Source organism: Emericellopsis cladophorae (genome assembly GCF_022114955.1).
Source record: "Emericellopsis cladophorae strain MUM 19.33 chromosome Unknown NODE_41_length_209042_cov_117_554763, whole genome shotgun sequence".
NCBI lineage: Eukaryota > Fungi > Ascomycota > Sordariomycetes > Hypocreales > Bionectriaceae > Emericellopsis > Emericellopsis cladophorae.
The window spans coordinates 162,631-181,799 of record NW_026250966.1 but is presented as its reverse complement, the minus strand read 5'-3'; the positions used below and the strand labels follow the sequence as shown (position 1 = coordinate 181,799).

Genomic DNA, 19,169 nt, shown 5'->3' with positions numbered 1-19,169 from the left:
CCACATCAGTATTGAATGCGGGCTCTTGAGACTTCTTTGCAAAATGATTGAGATTGTGATGGCCGATATCGAACCGAGTGTCACTTTACTCTCTCCCATATCCATGCTTCAGCCGCGATCTTCACTGCTCTTTGACGGAATGGCGATAATCATGTCTACAAGTAGGTGCTCATTAAATATATACTAGTGGTAGAATTTTGATATCAATCCTTTCTCTGCGCAGTGCCTGGCTCTGGGGGAGGTGACAGGGAACTGAACGGATACCCAGTGACGCGGATTAGCAGCCTGGCTGTCGTATCTCACCCTACCTGGTAAGGTTCTCCAATTTACGAACAGTGAAGCTTCTGGCTTTTTCCTATCTATATAAGTCTTGCGCGCTCAATTTCCTCTTTCTTCCCTACACCTGCCAACACTATCCACCAAAAATTGCTTCGAAGCTGTAGTCACCTCACAGCAACAAGACATCCCTATACTGCACAACTCTTTTGTACAGCTCGCTCACCTCCACTTCATCGGTATGCATCTGTATCTTTTAGGTTCTGCGTCGCGTCTAACATAACCAGTAATGGCCAAAGCCGAGTCCGCAGGCGACGAGCCGCTCGCCCTCAGCAACAACGAGCTCAAGTTCATCAAGGCTCTGTTCGACAACATGACCCAAAAGCCGGACGCCAACTGGGATGCTGTTGCCACCACGCTGTCGCTGAAAGACGCCAAGTGTGCCAAAGAGCGCTGGCGTCAGCTGTCTGTTCGTCACGGCTGGCGGGAGGGCGCCGGGTCTGGCAACGCCTCTCCCTCTCCGCGCAAGAAGGCTGATTCTACTGCTGGCAAGGTCGGTAAGACAACAACTCCTCGCACTCCACGCGAAAAGAAGGCTGCACCTGAGCCAGAGCCTGAGGCTGAAGTCAAGGAGGAGGATAAAAAGGAGCAGTCTGAAGAATGTTACGAGTCTCCTTTCTGATTCGGTCAACGTTCCTCCTGGAAGGTGCCCGGTACATCAAAAATATGCACCTATCTCGAGAATACCAAGTGCATACATCTGCCTCTTCTATGATCTTCGCGATGCAGTGTAGGGCATTCAAAATAGGTTGTTCAAGGTTAGATAGCTCACAAGATTGGGAAGAAACTGCATAGTATCTAAAACTCGCTGTCTCTTCAAACCCTTTGCTGTTCACCCCACGTACAGATTAAATTAACGTTAGTGATAGAAATCTTGCGACCAATTGGAGTAAGCATTTCATCCAGATCTTGATATTGCCTCGCTCACAAAATTTCACCATCCTAAAAGCCTGTCCCTTTGCGCTGACAGCTGGTACTTTTATACAATGAGTTCAATTCCGCAACACAAACCTCAGGGCAAACACAATCTCGAATGTTTGAAGTAGCGCCATGGTCTTGCTTTCGCATTGCTGTTCGCGCTCTCATGTCCATCTAGGGTAGGCATCTAGAATTGACCCTGTTGACGACACTGGAGCCCCTGGGACCCACAGTAAACAAACAACACTCACCGGTGACTGCAAAGTGAAGACATCGACATGTAGCCCCCAGAGCAAGGCTCGTTCTTTGCCACCAACAACATGTCTTGCAAGAGGCCTTCGAAGCCTGTGTATATGTCGATTTGTCGAGTTTGGATCTTTTTATCCTATCTGTCATCATCGGTCCTTCAGGTGTATGTTTGGCAAGCCCAACTACTCGTCCTGTCAAACACTCGACAGTTTCCAGACCAAAAACAATCCCGATTGACTGTTGGACATTCTGATTGATACAGTCAAAGTACAATATCAGGCATGATCACTCGACAGTGGTGCGAGCACACACTATCTGCACAATCTTCGGTGCACAGGGAACTACTTGGAACGTTGAGGCATTTTCGGAGCACTCATTGATTTCAGACGGTAGCACGAGACGAAAATCTGTTCATTCACAGCTCTAAGAACAATGAAAGCACGCCCGTGCGTGACGTTCTCGAGGGCTCTCTACCTATCCGCGCCCCTTCTAGCCATTTCATTCCATCTTGTTCCGCCCACCTTTGACGCTCCGAGTCTCTCGCATCACACTCTATCCTGCAAATTTGTAACAATCAATTATCCTTCAGTATCCTCTCTCTGGTTTGAAGAATGGACCTGCCTCCCAACTTCGTTGATAACCTGACCGCTGCCGTAAAAGCCTTGCAGAACGTGGCCTCCGACTTGGTACGTTTTCCCATATCTGACAACTGTCTAGTCTGTCTCTCTCGTCACCTTCGTCTGCCTACTGAAGTTCACACATGGACCAATTCTTTCTCTTGAATCACACATTCTGATCCCTCCCAGACCACATTCTCGAATATTATCACCGCCGCAACTCCATCTTCTCAAACTTCAACAGCTTCTCTCAAGATGGCTGGCAAGACTCAGGATTTCGCCGGACAGGTCAAGTTCTTGGTGTCCTGCATCAAGTTCTCCAGCAATGGTAAGGTAGGCTTTGATAACGAACTCACTGTAAAACACTGTTACTAAACGGAAGCCAGCCTGACTTTGAGCAAGTCGCCAAGGACCGCAACATCGTTTCCAAGGCCGCAGCGTATGTGTCCCATATTCCCCATCGGTCTTGTCTGACTCCCATCAGCCAAAAGCGGTACGAGCGCATGATCAAAGCTGCCAATGAGGCCGACAGCGACACCAACAACAAAGAGGAGGAGACTCCCAAGAAGGCTACGCCGGCCAAGAAGCGCGCTGCCAAGGCTGCTCCTGCAGATGAAGAGCCAACACCCAAGAAGCGTGGCCGTCCCGCCCGCAAGACCCCCGTCAAGAAGGAGGAGTCCTCCGAGGACCTGACTGAGGAAGAGGAGGAGGAGGAGCATCAACCTGTTGCCGATGAAGATGAGGAGGACATCAAGCCTCCCGCCAAGTCGCCCGCCACGCCCAAGAAGTCCGCTCAAAAGAACGCGTCCAACGGTTTCACCCCGGCCAACCCCAAGTCCGAGGAGAATGAGGACGATGAAGAGACTTCTTTCTGTGCGTGTACCGCAGACTTGCATCTGTGCCCTACTGACAGCCCCCAGCTGACAAGGACAAGGAGGGCTACAAGTCCCCTTTTTAAGCACCTGGCATCATCCGCACCCGCCTGATGGATGATTCTACTTGGACCTTCTATGATTTGGCGATCTTATGTTTCTAGAAGAAGTTACAGGGGCCGCGAGATAGCAGAGACTTGACGAGCTAGGTCATTGCAGGTTCATCAGGGGATAGATGCTCAGTAGACACAAGATTTCGGATCAAATCGATGATTTTTTATTTCACAATGATATGCTGCCACTTGATTTCGATCAGTTTCAGCCCAGTGTGTCTGTAAAATTGCATGCTTTTGCACCTGAAGCATCTCGCTATGCCAGGAGCATGTGTGTCTCCCACCTTGCTCCAAGTGTCCAAGCCTCTGAGAACCTCCTCACTTTCATTAGGTATCTGGTAGGCATCAACCCAACCTCCCGACTTTACTATGCTATCAAACCACGTACGCGATTCTCAGTCTCTCACAATAGAGCTTCTTAGCTCATCCCATCTTGAAGCGAAAGCTTCTCTCGTCCCACAGTATTGATCGAGTCACGCATTGCAGCCTTGGTTACTATTGTCGAGGTATTCAATTTCAATGACTCCGTACAGTTCAATGGAAAACATCGTCAACAATAGCTTCAGTAATCCTATTGATGCTCAAAGAATCGCCTCAACGTATATCTGGGCCTCCCCTCCCCATTTTTCCATCATGATCTTCTCTTTCCCATCAAACATTTCCTCGCGGCTCTCAAAGTCATCAATTTCAAAAGTGCTCATACCTTGACTGTCCATCAGCAAAGGCTTCGTTTCACCAGGGGATTGACTGTACACTCCTGTCATGTCTCCTGAACCAGACTACCCTCTTCTCCCAGCCATGGCCTACAAGCGTCCCACGATACCTACCAGCGAGGATATCACCAAGTCAGACACCTCTGTCGCCAGTACATCAGCTCAGAAGGCAGACAGTTTTTGCACAATGACACCAGGTCGCAACATTGGAGCCCCATGGTTCGGTCTCAACACGCCACTATCTTCACATCCCTCCCCCTCCCCTTCCATTCGCAGCAGCTCGAGCGACTTGCCCATCACCAGTCTCAATGGCGAACAGCAGTGCAACACTGGCCAGCTGCGCATCATGGACAATGAGCTCGTCCGTGCCCGTCAAAACGGCGAGATGCCCCGCACTTCAGCCTCGCCGCTTGATAAACAAGCCATGATTGAGGACTACGGCTACTTGACTCAACTCCGGGAGATCCGAGGCGATGTCACTGCTCCAGCACCCGATACATACAAGACACTCAAGGTTGAGATCGCCAGGAGGATCCAGGAGAGGGACTCCACCAGCAACGACGAGGGGATGCGACAAGAAGCTGCCCGTCGTATCAACAGCTACCTCAAGTCAATCGAGAAAGAGAGGGACTTCTTTGATGCAGCCACTGCCTCAACACCCAGGACCCCTTCTGCGTCTGGAAGCCAGTGCTCAAGGTCCTGCAATTCCACTCGATCATCGCAGGTCGATGGCGAGACCATTGGCGAGGAAATCTTCTCAATTGTCGGGGAGGTTGCTGATCAGACCATTCATGATGCCACTGAGCCCCTGAAAAGGCAGGTCCAACAGCTTCAGCAGCTGGCTGTGGCACTGTACGGGAGGAACGATACGTATGGAACTCACAACGACACGCTCGGTACCCACAGCAATGCGATCGGTGTTCACACTGATCAGTACAGCACCCAAAATGACATCCACAGCTTTCACAATCTGCATCTTGGACAGCTTGTGGGTGCCTCATCGCAGAACCTGGCTCTGCTGGAAGGCATCGTCACACAGATTTCCGACCTGGCCATGAACTTACCCACTGCCATCGACCAAGTCGTTTCACAAGGTGTCTCTCATCATGTTAACCAACATGTCGAGGTTGCCCTTGACAAAGTCATGAACGCACAGCAGCAAGCCATGATGGCTCTTGTCGACATTGACAACAAGCAGAAATCATCGATTGACTACGACCTCCTTGCATCGAAGATTGCCGGTCATATCTCTGCTCAAAAAGCTCCGGAGAAGCCCAAACAGCATGCCGAGCTTCGGCGTCGCCTGAGGAGAGTCTTCAACCGCTCTTGAAGGCTGAAGAGAATGCAGCAGCGGATATTTGTATGGTCATTTGTGCTTGATTTTGTGGAAAAAGAGCGAGCAGGGGAGCAGCAAAGCGTTTCACCATACACGTCGGATTTTGGGTGACCTTCGAGACAGGAGTTTGCGGTCTTTACTTCGAGATACCCCTTAACAGCAGTGCCAGCACAACAGAACATGTTCTTTGGTCAACCAGTCGCTCCAAAGTGAATCTTGCAACCTCGATCACCCCCCATATCATGACATGTCGGCCTGCTTCTTCCAACCTGCGTGCGGACAGTGCCGACCGCAAACGCCATGGCAACGCCCCTTTTTCGTCTGAATTCAAAGTTCAGATCAACCAGACCAACCACCTCCCAGCCTCCGCCTACCATTGTGCTTACAGCACTGCTAGTGGCAAAAGTGATGCTGAACCCGCTGTAAATGCCTCAGCCCGATTTCTAGATCGTTGTGCTGGACCCTCGCGCGTCTCTCTGTGGTTGTGTTATGGCCTTTTGACGTTGCCCAGTTGCTGGTGCTATGCTGCCTTCGATCCTCTTCCACCACACCGACCCTGCGGCTCAAGTGTCCTTTGTTCTTCAACCTCTTCTTACGCTGAACTGCACAAAGCGAGTCCTTTTTCGTCTTCAGACATCCCAGTCTACTCGACTGTCAAGCATAGCTCTTCCATCTTGCAAACTGCCCAAACGGAACACAACGACGAGACCCCGCATCTTCGCCAGAAATCGGACATCTGCAGTTGTGAGTACCTCATCTTGGGGCCGAGCAACGGAATCAAGAGCTGATGGCCCTCCTCCAACAAGTAACTGGTGACAATGACTTCAGGTACAAGTGCGAAGCGGACTGCGGCCAAGAACAGCACGCCCGCCAAGACTCGTCGCTCTGCTTCCAAAGCTATCAAAAGCGAATCTCCTCTACCAGCGACGCCCAGCAACCGCAAAACCACTGGCTTCACGTCCAGAATCCCGAGCTCCGAGGACATCCGAAGCAACGGTCGTGTCAACGGTCGTAGCCTGATCGTTTGGAGCCGTAAGTGATCCCCCGCTACTCACGAGCTACCAGCTCACGACGGACACACGCAGGCCCTCGCATGACTGAGAAGCTGTTGCTTCATCTCCACTACGAATGTATACGCCACAAGATCCAGCTCCCGTGGGATGCTGCCGCTCACCGTCTTCGGCCTGGCTCCTCTGGCGCTGCGATCCAGCAGCACATTGGCCGCCTTCGACGTGAACTCGTTGCTGAAGGTCATCTCGTCCCGCCCCTGCCGGTTCGTCCCTCCTCCAAGGAGACTGGGCATGATCCCGAGATTCGCGGCTATGTTCGCGACACGGACGGCGATCACAAAGCCGCCACTCGCCCCGTTCGATTCGACGAGGTCTGCGAGGACCTCAAGATGAACCTGCCTGACTCTTTCATTAAGGATGAAGAGGCTGAAGTGGGTGAGACCAAAGACTCCATTCTGGAGACTCCCTCGCGGGACCTGCCCTTCGAGCAGCATTTCCCCCAGTCACTGGCGAGCTCCCCTACACCACTGGGCCCTGCCTTTGCGTACTCCCACTCTTATCCAGAGCCCAGCAGCCAGTTTTTCCTCAATCAAGCGCACGTTATGGAGCCCCGCCTGGCACATGGCTCTTCGTTCAACACCGACTCTACATCAGCCAGTAGCTTCTCTGACAACAGCGACAATGTAAGTCTGTGAACTCTGCCACGGTGGTTTCCCAGGTTAACCTTACCCCTGCAGCACTTGATGGCGGACGTGAACATGTTCATTGGGCCTGGCGCGGCGATTCCTGATGGTAGATTGAGTGTCTCCATGAGGGCCATTGAGAACCGACAAGTTGACCAGCCGCGTGCTCAGACGGCCTCGGAGAAAACTTTTACGACCTCTTCCCATGGGTCCTCCCAGACGTCGGCGATGAGTTCGGTCGCCACTTCTTTCCAGAGTCAGGACCCCCACGATCCTTTTCGGGGCCCGCTGCGCCGCCTGGTCTACCAGGGCCCTCCCGATTTTAGGAGGTGTCCCTACCTGAACCATCCGGGTGAGCAGCACTTCCCCGAGATCAGCCCTGCGTACCAGTACCAGGAAGGCCTCGTGATGCATGCGGCTGGCGCGCGGAAGATGCAGGAGGCGAGCCTCCTCGCCGCCATGCATGGTGGCCATGGCCTCCAAGTCCGCGACACTGATGTTCAGGAGAATCGATGGGAGGCCGGCGAGGAAGGTAACCCTGTTGTCAAGGAGGAGGTAGCGACTCGTACAAGAACTCTGAGCCCCGAAGGAACTCATCTATGCATTGACGAAAACATGGATGAGTTCGTCGTAAGTATTCCAGGATTTCTTCCAGGTTCATGTCATGTACTGACGAGTAGCAGAAGGCTGAGTGTACTGACGACGTTATGTATTTGGCCCCCGAGGTTCAGCCTGCCCCTGAACAACTAAACAACTGAACTCGACTTGTCATTCAGCGACCCTGAACATGAGGTGTTCAATATTGTTTACCTACTTACGCAATTCTTCTCCCATGTCATAGCTTCTTTTTTTTTCACTGCTCCCTCTATCGCTGGCATGCGTTGCCTGCATGATTTGGCCTCGAGACATACATTACCGTAGGGTAGCTGGTTCTCATTTGGTAACTTTGGTTAGTTATCTTGCCCTCCCATTTGGCATACAGGGCCGGCGTCAGTCGGGACGAGGAGTCATAGACAAAAGTCTTTTCGCAGCAGAAAGGGAAGATTGGCACTGGCAGATAGACTCATCTTACGAATGGCACACAGAGTACCCGTCATCGTTTCCAGTGGGCATGTATACGTCGACGTTGTCAAACTTGCGATATCATCACGGCTCGATATTATTCCGATGCGCTCGGTCGCCGGTAATGTAATCCTTGTAAAGCTGAGCAGCTTGGGGTCGTGGACCGAGCCGGGTCTGGATTTGGGGGATTCGCCAATCAGACACGACCATATTATTTTTTCTGGGCCCCAGCGCAATGCTAAGTTCTATCGTCTTCTTCGTCTTCTTCGGCTTCATTCCCCCAGGTCCTCGAACTTCTTCTCCCATCATCACATCCTCCCCCGTTTTCTACTCTCTGTCGCTCTGTCATCTCACCGACTGCTCTTGTTGTGTCGTCTCCAGCCGACAACACAACGCATTTTCTCCTCCTATCATCTTTGTAATACCACTATACCCCTTGTAATTCCACATACATCATGCAGCGCGCGTTGAGCTCTGGGGTGCGAGCTTCGGCTCTGTCGTCGGCGGCGTCCAAGTACCGCGCCGGTAGCCTTGGTCAGATGCGCTTCGCTCACAAGGTATGTCCAGCCGCAGTGCTCGATTGACAGCCTGTCTCTAACCAGTCCCAGGAGCTCAAGTTCGGTGTTGAGGGTCGCGCCGCTCTCCTCGCTGGTGCCGACACATTGGCCAAGGCTGTCTCGGCCACCCTCGGCCCCAAGGGTCGCAACGTCCTGATCGAGTCCAGCTTCGGCTCCCCCAAGATCACCAAGGGTACGAATCTCTATCGATCATATTGTGCTTGGACAATGACTGATTCGCTGCTGCAGATGGTGTCACCGTCGCTAGGGCCGTATCCCTCAAGGACAAGTTCGAGAACCTCGGCGCCCGTTTAATACAGGATGTCGCTTCCAAGACCAATGAGGTCGCTGGCGATGGCACCACGACTGCCACCGTCCTCGCTCGCGCCATCTTCTCCGAGACCGTCAAGAACGTGGCTGCTGGCTGTAACCCCATGGACCTGCGCCGTGGTATCCAGGCAGCCACCGAGGCTGTCGTCGAGTACCTCCAGAAGAACTCGCGTGACATCACCACGAGCGATGAGGTGGCCCAGGTTGCCACCATCTCCGCCAACGGCGACCACCACGTCGGCAAGATGATTGCCAACGCCATGGAGAAGGTCGGCAAGGAGGGTGTCATCACCGTCAAGGAGGGCAAGACCATGAGCGACGAGCTCGAGGTCACCGAGGGCATGCGCTTCGACCGCGGCTTCGTCTCCCCCTACTTCATCACCGACACCAAGACGGCTAAGGCCGAGTTTGAGGACCCCCTCCTGCTGCTCTCTGAGAAGAAGATCTCCGCCGTCCAGGACATCATCCCTTCTCTCGAGCTGGCCACCAAGATGCGCCGCCCCCTCGTCATCATCGCTGAGGACATTGAGGGTGAGGCCCTTGCTGTTCTGATCCTCAACAAGCTCCGTGGTCAAATCCAGGCCGCTGCCATCAAGGCTCCCGGCTTCGGCGACAACCGCAAGTCCATCCTTGGCGACATTGCCGTCCTCACCAACGGCACCGTCTTCAGCGACGAGCTCGACATCAAGCTCGACAAGGTCACCCCCGAGATGCTCGGCAAGACCGGCTCCATCTCCATCACCAAGGAGGACACCATCATTCTCAACGGTGAGGGCACCAAGGACAGCATCTCCCAGCGCTGTGAGCAGATTCGTGGTGTCATTGCCGACCCCACCACCTCCGAGTACGAGAAGGAGAAGCTCCAGGAGCGTCTGGCCAAGCTCTCGGGTGGTGTCGCCGTCATCAGAGTCGGTGGCTCTTCCGAGGTCGAGGTCGGTGAGAAGAAGGATCGCTTCGTCGATGCTCTGAACGCCACCCGTGCTGCCGTGGAGGAGGGTATCCTCCCCGGTGGTGGAACTGCCCTGATCAAGGCTTCCGTCTCCGCTCTCAACAACATCAAGACTGCCAACTTTGACCAGCAGCTCGGTGTCACGATTGTCAAGAACGCCATCACTCGCCCTGCCCGTGCCATTGTCGAGAACGCCGGTCTCGAGGGCTCTGTCATTGTTGGCAAGCTCACCGACGAGCACGGCGCCGACTTCCAGAAGGGCTTTGACAGCTCCAAGGGCGAGTACGTCGACATGATCGAGGCTGGTATCCTGGACCCTCTCAAGGTCGTCCGCACTGGTCTCCTGGACGCCAGTGGTGTCGCTTCTCTCCTGGGTACCACCGAGGTCACCATCGTTGAGGCCCCTGAGGAGAAGGGTGCTGCCGCTCCTCCCATGGGCGGCATGGGAGGCATGGGTGGCATGGGCGGTATGGGTGGCATGATGTAAGTGACGGGAGACGTTGACGATGCATGTCTTGTTTTTTGAAGAAAGAAAAAGTTTCCCGGGCATTAGGGAGCATGGCTTTGGTGTTATCAGGGGGCAACTGGCCGCCTGGCGATGGCTGACCTTGGATGCGCGAAACTCCTCCGCTCTTCGTCATCTTACCTCGTGCCGCCAATCTGCTGGCTAGACAGGACTGTTTTCATACCTGTTGTATTTGTGGCGAGCTGTCTGTATCATACTATGTACTCTTGTAGACTCACCAATTGAAACGATGTAATTTACTGCCTATCTTTAATGCTTGTGATCACTGTGAAAATCTGACTCTTGTAGCTGCTGCCTCAAGGCAGCGATTCATTATTTCCATCTGAAGCCTCTATTTCGTCGCCGTCGAATCGACATTCTGCTGCCTGTCCGTCTGGCTTCTGATGGATGTCGCTCAGCAAATTGAGATCACGTGCTGTCCCTGTCTCACCGGCAACCCCACCACGTATCTGCCTACGTCGTTGTTTTGGCAGGAGCCTCACAGCCTAGAGGAAGGAGGCACCGCCTACCGGGCTGGCCTGCGGGCTCCACCAGTCGAGTCGTGGCGCTCCCCCTAAAGTCAGCTGTTTCCCCTCTATCTCAGATTGCTTCATCTCCATCCATCCCACGTACGATCGTAGACCAACGGACCTCGATTCCTCAACTTTTCCCGCCTTTTTCCTCCTGCATTTGCACATCTTCGGTCTGCTGCGGGTGCTTCTCTGAACATCCGGTACGTACTCCTTGCGCCCAAAAGAACTACCCACCCCGCATTTTCACTACGCCTCAGCGCCGCCCGTCGCAGCATTGATAGCTAACAAAGCTTCCTGCTACATAGTTCCCCTCTCCAAATTTCGTCACAAACAGACCACCTTCACACACCGCAGCCATGGTATGTTTGACCGGACAAGTTCTGCATTGATGTGTGCTGACCAGCCTTGCAGTCTCAATCCGGGTATGTCACGCATCAAACCTCTCGCCACGAGCAACCCCGCCTCGCGATCTTTGCCGCATACCACGATGGGATCGCGGGGCTTCCACCGAGCGACCGCGAATACCGCGCACGAGTTCCTAGAACAGGAGCGCTAATGCAAATCTTACAGAGCCACCGTGTCCCAGGACTGCATCACCGCCTTCAACGAGCTGAAGCTTAACAAGAAGTACAAGTACATCATCTACAAGCTGTCAGACGACTTCAAGGAGATTGTGGTCGAGGAGGCTTCCGACGACAAGGAATGGGACAGCTTCCGTGAGAAGCTCATCAACGCCACCACAAAGAACAAGAACGTACGTTGGGACGGATGCACTGCGTGCGAGGACCATGCTGATCAGAGCCAGGGTGCCATGGGCAAGGGCCCCCGTTACGCCATCTACGACTTTGAGTACAGCCTTGCCTCAGGCGACGGTATTCGGTATGCGGACACGTAGCTCCATCCGTGCCAACGACAGGTTCTAACACCCCACAGCAACAAGATCACCTTCCTGGCCTGGTCCCCGGATGATGCCGGCATCCAGCCCAAGATGATCTACGCCTCCTCCAAGGAGGCTCTCAAGCGCTCCCTGACTGGTATCGCCGTCGAGCTTCAGGCCAACGACTCAGACGACATTGAGTACGATTCGATCCTGAAGACTGTCAGCAAGGGTCTTGCCGCTTAAGCGTAGCAGCCATATATCAAAAGTTGCGCGGGTGTCGGTCCTTATGAGCCAAATGAATACAACATGCTTCCCGGAGGCTGCTCCCATTTCCAAAACCCACATATCTGAATGCAATGGCGTGCTTTACGATATGAACTGTGCTTCACTTGCCGAGACGCGAGGAAAGCATGCTTTTTCCCATTTGCTTGTAGTAATATGCAACGAGTAATGAGCATTCGCAGATGCTCACGGTTTCGATCGACTGCTCTCCCAACTTGACTTGAACAACGCAGACAACTTCTCTGCCTCACTCTCATCCTTCAATCGCTGCATCAGGAATCCTCTGAGATCATCCCAGAACGCTGCCGTCTCGAGAGCCTCTGCCCCTGCCACGTCGACTGTAGGAGCAGCCGGGACGTCAGCTTCAGCAGCCGGGATCGCAGCTGCGCCGCCAATGACCATGACAGCAAACTCCACCGCAGACTCTTCCTCCCCAATGACCTCTTTCAGCACCTTGCTGTCAGGCACAGGCTTCTTGTTGTACAGTATCCTGATCTTCTCCGTGGGAATCCTGGTCTGCGCAGTGACCTGAGTCTTGATGTCCAGAAGAGATGTCGTGCGCGGTTGCGAGGAGAGCTTGATGTCGAGAGGAGGATTGCGGAGGGATTTCAGTATGACTTTGACAGAGCGCTCTTGACCAGGCGCGGACCGTTGCGAGGAGGGTTTCGACATGGGTGTGGCCATCCGCGGGAGGATGTACTGCAGCTGTCAGCACGAGGGTCTTCGCGATGCGGGGTCCGGTCTGGGTCTAGGGACGTACGGGAGGCCGAGCAGGGTAATTCTTGGGATTCTCGACATGATCTGCTGATAGCTTGATCGGTCGGCCCTCAAGGCTGGAGAGGAAGGTCTGGGCGAAGGAGGCTTCGGCCATGATGCTGGCACTGGTTGTTGATGGCGCGAATCGCTGGTAACGAGTGTGGCAATTGGTGAATTGTGACTCAAGTCTGGTCAGCAAGATTGGAAACTTTCGACAGAGCGAGCCTTTCGGTAAGTTACCTGGTGACAAGGTTGAGTAGGTGATAAATAACACTGAGTCTGATACCCCAAATACGTTCGGCGTCGTCAAGCTACTCCGCGCATTGGAGTCTTGCTTAGGACTTGCAGCGAACTTGGAGGGGCGGCTATCACGTGGAGTCACATTTCTTATCGGCTTATCGTGCGCCGGGACCCCTGCGCCATTCAAGAAAAAAAGTCAGACTCCAGCGGGGCGGGTCTGGTCACCCAATTCCGCAGTCAAGTCGAACCCAGACTTGTCAGCCAATTCATTCCCACAAACAATCGTCAAGATGGGTGTTGGACGTCGTATGAAGAAGCAGGCGGCGCCTGAGCCCCTGTCCGAAGCGCATTATGCCAAGTTGAAGCGCAAGGCTGGCATCCCGGTCGAGGCCATCGAGGAACCGCAAAAGAAGCGAAAGATGGGCAAGGCATCTGCGACAACGGGCAACTCAACGCCCGTTTCCAAGAGGCGCGAACGAAAGGCGGCTCTCAAGAACGGCAACGGCGTCAAGGGGTCGGACAAGACCAAGGGCCCCAAGGAATTGCCTGCCCATCGCCAGGGCAAGAAGGCCGCTGCTGCGAAGGTGCCTGCTCCCGAGGGCTCGGACGACGAAGAGATGGACGATGAGTTCGCCGGCTCGGATCTTGAGGCAGGCAACTCGGATGAGGCACCCAATGGTACCCTCGGCGACGACTTCCTCGGTTCCGACAACGATGACGACGACTCGGTGTTTGACTCGGACGAGGAAGGTCGCGCAAGGGCTATCTTCTCGGAGGATGAGGATGAATCAGATGGCGAAGAGAAGCTCACAGCAGCCAACATGGCTGGGTTGTCCGCGAAACTGGACAGGCAAATGGAGGAGGAGGCCGCAGCGGACGAGGCCGAATTGAAGGAGGCGGCCCTGCAGACCAACATTGCGGGAGACAAGCCCAAGGTGTTAGAGGACGACGATGATGATGATGATGACTTGGCTGCCAAGACAAAAGCCATGCTTGCACCTGACCTGCAATTACTTCGAACGCGAATCACTGAGAACATCCGTGTGCTGGACGACTTTGCCAACCTGCACCAGGAGGGCAGATCAAGGGCTGAGTACACTGCTCAGCTACTGAAGGATGTCTGTGCCTACTACGGGTACTCGGACTATCTCGCCGAGAAGCTGTACAACCTGTTCACCCCTCGAGAGGCCTTTGCCTTTTTCGAAGCCAACGAGTCTGCCCGTCCCGTCGTCATCCGCACAAACACCCTCCGCACCAACCGTCGAGAACTCGCCCAGGCGTTGATTAACCGTGGTGTCACCCTCGAGCCCGTGGGCAAATGGTCCAAGGTCGGTCTTCAAGTCTTTGAGACGAGTGTCCCTCTTGGTGCTACCCCCGAGTACCTCGCAGGCCACTACATCCTGCAAGCCGCTTCCTCTTTTTTGCCATGCATGGCTCTGGACCCCCAGGAGAACGATCGCGTGCTCGATATGGCCGCTGCTCCTGGTGGTAAAACGACCTACCTGGCTGCTATGATGAAGAACACTGGCTTCATCATGGCCAACGATCCCAACCGGGCGCGTTCCAAGGGTCTGATCGGTAACGTCCACCGCCTGGGCGCGAGCAACGTCATTGTCTCCAACTACGACGCTCGTGAGTTCCCCAAGCCCATGGGCGGTTTCGACCGCGTCCTCCTCGACGCTCCCTGTTCCGGAACCGGCGTCATTGCCAAGGACCCCAGCGTTAAGACAAACAAGACCCAGCTCGACTTTATGCAGCTGCCTCACTTGCAGAAACAACTTCTCCTCGCCGCCATCGACTCCGTCTCACACAACAACAAGCCTGGCGGTGGCTACATTGTCTACTCGACCTGTTCCGTCACGGTCGAGGAGAACGAGGAGGTTGTACAGTACGCTCTTCGAAAGCGACCCAATGTCAAACTCGTCGACACTACCATCCCCTTTGGCAAGGAGGGCTTCACAAGCTACCGCGGCAAGAAATTCGACGCGAGCATGAACTTGACACGCAGGTACTATCCCCACACCTACAACGTGGACGGTTTCTTCGTCGCCAAGTTCCACAAGACGGGACCTACACCCCCCAAGGCCCCTACGGGCTCTCGCGGCGGTAGGCAGGATGAGGATAACGTGATCATTGACAAGACGCCCATCGCTGCCGACGAGGAAGAGGCGGCCAAGGACGACTTTGGCGGCTGGGATGAGGACGAGGATGAGGAGATTATGGAGAAGGGGAAGAGGAACGCCATGCGCAGGAGAGGCATCGATCCTCGAAGTACAAGCAAGACGAAGAAGGCGGACAAATAATTGTTCACTGTGTAGTGTTTGATACTCAAGGCGCATCACCCGGTGGGCGGGTTGTTCACAAAATTTCGAGTCAAATATTCTTTGGTTAACAAAGGAGCAAAATCGTGTATTCATGTCGTAGCGTCGTTATAAGCCCCGTGGAGGCAGCATCATCACTCTCTTCGCAGTATAACTCTATCGCAGTGCGGCCCAAGAGAGCATGCTTGTATAGGTATAGTCGTGTCATAAAGGTCGTCGTCTTCGAGGGAAACAAGAGCCAAAAAAAGTGAAGAAAAAACTCAGGAACTCCAAAATGCCAGGCTTCGTGCCCCTAGGTTTGCCCTCCCTATCCTTCTTTTCCGTGCCTAAATGCTCATGCAATGCTGTCGTTTCATAAGGTCGTGGCGTTTCCAAAGATTACAATAGCGATGTGAATAAAAGTGTCGCCGCAAGGGTCCTCGTATCGAGGACCTGCTAAGAACCAAAATGTTCATCGACGGGGCAAAGTCCGTGTCTGCTCACATGGGCAGGTCGTCGAATTGGGAGACGAGCTCGCGAATGGTCCAGCGCCAAGCTTCACGATCTCGCATGCCCCGACCGACCCATTTGTCGCACTTCTTGCGCCATCTTTCCTCCTCCTCACGTTGTCGGCGAATGAATTCTGGGCCAACGTCGAATTCTTCGCCTACAAGCCACTCATCGTTGACGTCGCTCACGCGGCCTTGGCCGCTCTTCGCATCGTTAGTGTTGTCGTCGAGGTCCGGAATGTCCTTGAAGACGTCGTCCTCGTCCCCAAAGGCATCGAATTTGTCGAATGTATCACTCGTATCCGAACGCGCAGCCTGTGGGTTGCCAATTTTGAGCCAAGACATGCTCTGAGGATCAAAGACCATGCCATTCACGACTTGTACTCCCTTAGTGGCACTGATGTTTGTGATTAGCGCAGGGCGCGGTGTTGTCGTGGCTTTCTCTTGGTTCATTGGCGCTGGTGTAGTAGCTGTAGTTGGGGTCGAGCAAGGTGCTTCGAAGATGTTGAGTGCATTTTCGTTGCCCTCCCAACGAAATGTCTCGGGGTTGTAAAACATTCCGTTCACCACTGCAGCATGGGTCAGTCAAATCTTTTCCACGGGATAGATTCATGCCCACTTTTTGATTCCTTGTCAGCATTCAGGTTCGAGATTAGATGCGGCTTTTGCTGTGCCGGTCGCTTGGATTTCTTGGCTCGTAAAGATTGAGGGTGTTCGAGATGCGGTGTATTCAGGTTGCTTCTGTTTGCCAACGGTGTGCCTCTTTGCGCATGCGTCTGGGCTAGTGGTCCACTGATGCTGACCGAGGACCTATGGGCCAGGGAAGTCTCGCGCGCGATGCGGCTAGCAGTGGTATCACGCGCAAAATGAGGCATTGGCCTTGGTCCTTGAGGTGTCGTTGGCGTTGGCGTTGGCGTCGACATCCTGTCAGAAGCTTTGTTGCGCAGCGTGGCCTTGCCGTTGCCTGATGTCGGCTGTTTCATGAAGCGCGTTTCGTTTTCTTTAGAAGTTGGCAGGTCATCAAATGCGTCCAATTCATGACCATCACCAAAGTGTCGTCGGTTCTTAGGCTTACTCAGGCGTTCCCAAGTATCTGCAGCAACTCGGTAGCGCTGCGGACTAGGCGAACGCATGCCGACTCGAGAGAAAGAACGTGACTTGGGTCGGAGCTCGATCGAGTTGTCAGAGTCATGGCGGCGGAATGAGCGCAGAGACTTGGAGGCTGCATGGTGAGATCTGTTTTGTGAACCTCCTGTTGGCAGGAAAGGCGCATTGACTTTGCGTGTCTGGGCAGGACTCTCCATTCCCTGAATTTTTGATCGTTCCACAGGCGTTTTGGGGCGGTGGCCAGACAAAGGCCGGCCGTTGTTGTCTCTTGATGGCGGCCTTTCATACCGCGAGCTGTGCATCTTGGAAGGTGGGTTAAATGGTCGAATGGCAGGCAGTGATCGCTTTTGCTTAAGTAGCTGAGCATTGGTTGTCGTAGGCTCGTTGCGTAGTGTAGGCGTAGGGACCTTGCTACCTATCTCTCGTCGACTGTTCGGCGTTCCTGGCGACCTTTGGGACGAGGAAGGCGATGGCGTTGTTGGCGTGGGTATACTGGTCACTGACGATTGAGCCTGATGGCCTTGACCCAGGCGAGACGGTGGACGGCGAGCCCGTGGAGGAATTGGGCCCCCACTCTCAGAGACGGGCTCTAGCGAGGTTGAGTGTGCCCGCTCGTGTAAACGGGGAATGCGGGTCGATGTTGAGGGCTTGTTGGTGAATGTTAGGGAAACAGCCGTCTTGGGCCGAGCAGGGCTGCTGCTGGGAGCTTCCTTCAGTTTTATGTTGCGATGCAGCGTCAACTTGCCCGAGTTGAACATGTCTCCATCCCCAATGTCCAGGCCATCGAGAAACCCAGGCCTGTCTGCCTCGGCTGGGGTCGAAGTCATCGTCTTCGGAGGCGAAGGCTCCTCAGGTACCCGCACAGGAGACTTGCTCTTACGTCGTTGCTGGAGGCGGTCGTTAAAGTTGACAGGTCCAGTGGGAAGTACCAATCCGTCAAAGGTCTCATCTTCACTCTCCGCAGTGACTGAACTGGCTACGCTGGGACTCAGAGCAGAGGTGGATGAGCTCCTGTTCGACCTGCCATCGCGTCGCGTACCACCAAACCTAGTCCCCAAGCTGCCCTCGCCCCAATCCAGGTCCTCAAATTGTGGAAGCGGGGTTTTGGGAATGTCTCTCCGTTGCGAGAGCTGTAGTGTACCATCCGAGGGCAACTCAAGACCTTGCTCAAAGTCGTCTTCCGCGGGGATTTCGGCAGCTTTCTGTGGTGTGGGCGGGGTGATGAGTGAGATGGGCTTCATGACTGGCCGTTTTGCGACCTTGACCGTGGCCAATCCGTCGCCAAAAAAGTCATCCTCATCATTGTCCTTGAACTGGTCCAAGTTGAGCGGTGCGCCTCGCGAAGCTGAGCTTGCACGACTGGGACTCCTCGTCATGATGTCCGATAGGGATGCTGTACTCCCCGGCAGCTTCGTGGGACTCGCTTGAACTGAGCCGCCACTGACCTGTCGTAGCACTTCGGGGAAGGCCGTGTCGTCCTGCGCTTTGATCTTAAAGCCCTGCGCAGAATCGGGGATTTCAAGGTCGTTGTCCCAATCCTCCTGCGTGATCTTCCGTATCTTTCTACCTCCCAGTCGCTTGATCGTCCCTCCCATCAGTGCGGATGCTGATATGCCTGTTGGTAGAGGTATGCCTGCATCTTTCGCGGCCGACAGAGCTTCCATTGTCGACTTCTCGTCATCTCCTGGAATGTGGACTTGGTTTTCTTCTTCCTCCGCCCATGACTCAAGTTCCGAGCGCAGCGACATGTGCGAAGAGTTAGAGTCCCGACGTCGCGATGGCGCGGTGGTTGCTGAAGGGCTGCGGAAACCAAAGTCGTCCCCTCCTTCCATCATGAAGTCGCCATCGTCCCAGTTTTCAACCTCCTCCTCCACAGGTAGACGATTCTTCAGTTGCAGGGTGTCCATGGTAAGGAGAATCGAGGTCTCTGCGACGGGGGGGCATGTGGTCGACCGAAGCCTCCAATCCTCATGCACGGGCAGTGCTCAAAACGCAGCGCGGGCTCAAGTATATGTTTTTCGCTCTTTCGCTCTTGTCGTCAATTGTCTGGGGTCGGCAATATCGTGGTTGAGCAATAATTTAGATGGTCAGTAGGTGTCGTTATGTCAAGCTGAGGATGGAGGGTGCAGTAGCCGGGAAAGTGGGCTTGGAACCCCAAGCTGGTGGAATGTTGAACTTCTTGAAGGCTGGGACACTGCAAGAGGCTGGGAGCCGCCTGTGGGGGCCTCAGGCCTCCTGGTTCAAAATGTCCTTCTGGAAATCAGGGCCCCTCTGACTCTGATTTCCCGCCTCCACCTGAAAACGGTGAGTTC

General features: G+C 54.2%; 8 protein-coding genes across 8 annotated transcripts; 6 read left to right on the top strand and 2 right to left on the bottom strand.

Moving 5' to 3' along the window:
* Positions 1–565: 565 nt before the first annotated feature.
* On the top strand, positions 566–958 carry J7T54_003765 (uncharacterized protein; the record flags this gene model as incomplete). The annotated part of the gene is made up of 1 exon (XM_051508235.1): positions 566–958. The coding sequence occupies one exon, from the start codon at positions 566–568 to the stop codon at positions 956–958; it is 393 nt and encodes a 130-aa protein (XP_051360697.1).
* Positions 959–2,114: 1,156 nt separating this feature from the next.
* J7T54_003764 (uncharacterized protein) lies at positions 2,115–3,078 on the top strand (the record flags this gene model as incomplete). Its single annotated transcript, XM_051508234.1, has 5 exons — positions 2,115–2,189; positions 2,310–2,453; positions 2,507–2,559; positions 2,605–2,993; positions 3,041–3,078. 5 exons carry the CDS (start codon positions 2,115–2,117, stop codon positions 3,076–3,078), a joined length of 699 nt encoding a protein of 232 aa, XP_051360696.1.
* An 825-nt stretch (positions 3,079–3,903) lies between these two features.
* On the top strand, positions 3,904–5,148 carry J7T54_003763 (uncharacterized protein; the record flags this gene model as incomplete). The annotated part of the gene is made up of 1 exon (XM_051508232.1): positions 3,904–5,148. One exon carries the CDS (start codon positions 3,904–3,906, stop codon positions 5,146–5,148), a length of 1,245 nt encoding a protein of 414 aa, XP_051360695.1.
* An 824-nt stretch (positions 5,149–5,972) lies between these two features.
* Positions 5,973–10,232, top strand: J7T54_003762 (Heat shock protein-like protein; the record flags this gene model as incomplete). The annotated part of the gene is made up of 6 exons (XM_051508231.1): positions 5,973–6,186; positions 6,240–6,847; positions 6,902–7,477; positions 8,371–8,466; positions 8,518–8,659; positions 8,716–10,232. The coding sequence occupies 6 exons, from the start codon at positions 5,973–5,975 to the stop codon at positions 10,230–10,232; spliced, it is 3,153 nt and encodes a 1,050-aa protein (XP_051360694.1).
* Positions 10,233–11,139: 907 nt separating this feature from the next.
* Positions 11,140–11,906, top strand: J7T54_003761 (uncharacterized protein; the record flags this gene model as incomplete). Its single annotated transcript, XM_051508230.1, has 5 exons — positions 11,140–11,142; positions 11,195–11,205; positions 11,354–11,537; positions 11,589–11,662; positions 11,717–11,906. The coding sequence occupies 5 exons, from the start codon at positions 11,140–11,142 to the stop codon at positions 11,904–11,906; spliced, it is 462 nt and encodes a 153-aa protein (XP_051360693.1).
* Positions 11,907–12,131: 225 nt separating this feature from the next.
* J7T54_003760 (uncharacterized protein) lies at positions 12,132–12,816 on the bottom strand (the record flags this gene model as incomplete). Its single annotated transcript, XM_051508229.1, has 2 exons — positions 12,132–12,644; positions 12,706–12,816. 2 exons carry the CDS (start codon positions 12,814–12,816, stop codon positions 12,132–12,134), a joined length of 624 nt encoding a protein of 207 aa, XP_051360692.1.
* Positions 12,817–13,231: 415 nt separating this feature from the next.
* Positions 13,232–15,244, top strand: J7T54_003759 (tRNA (cytosine-5-)-methyltransferase NCL1; the record flags this gene model as incomplete). Its single annotated transcript, XM_051508228.1, has 1 exon — positions 13,232–15,244. The coding sequence occupies one exon, from the start codon at positions 13,232–13,234 to the stop codon at positions 15,242–15,244; it is 2,013 nt and encodes a 670-aa protein (XP_051360691.1).
* A 497-nt stretch (positions 15,245–15,741) lies between these two features.
* Positions 15,742–18,764, bottom strand: J7T54_003758 (putative cytokinesis regulator protein; the record flags this gene model as incomplete). Its single annotated transcript, XM_051508227.1, has 3 exons — positions 15,742–16,319; positions 16,370–16,972; positions 17,402–18,764. 3 exons carry the CDS (start codon positions 18,762–18,764, stop codon positions 15,742–15,744), a joined length of 2,544 nt encoding a protein of 847 aa, XP_051360690.1.
* Positions 18,765–19,169: the final 405 nt, after the last annotated feature.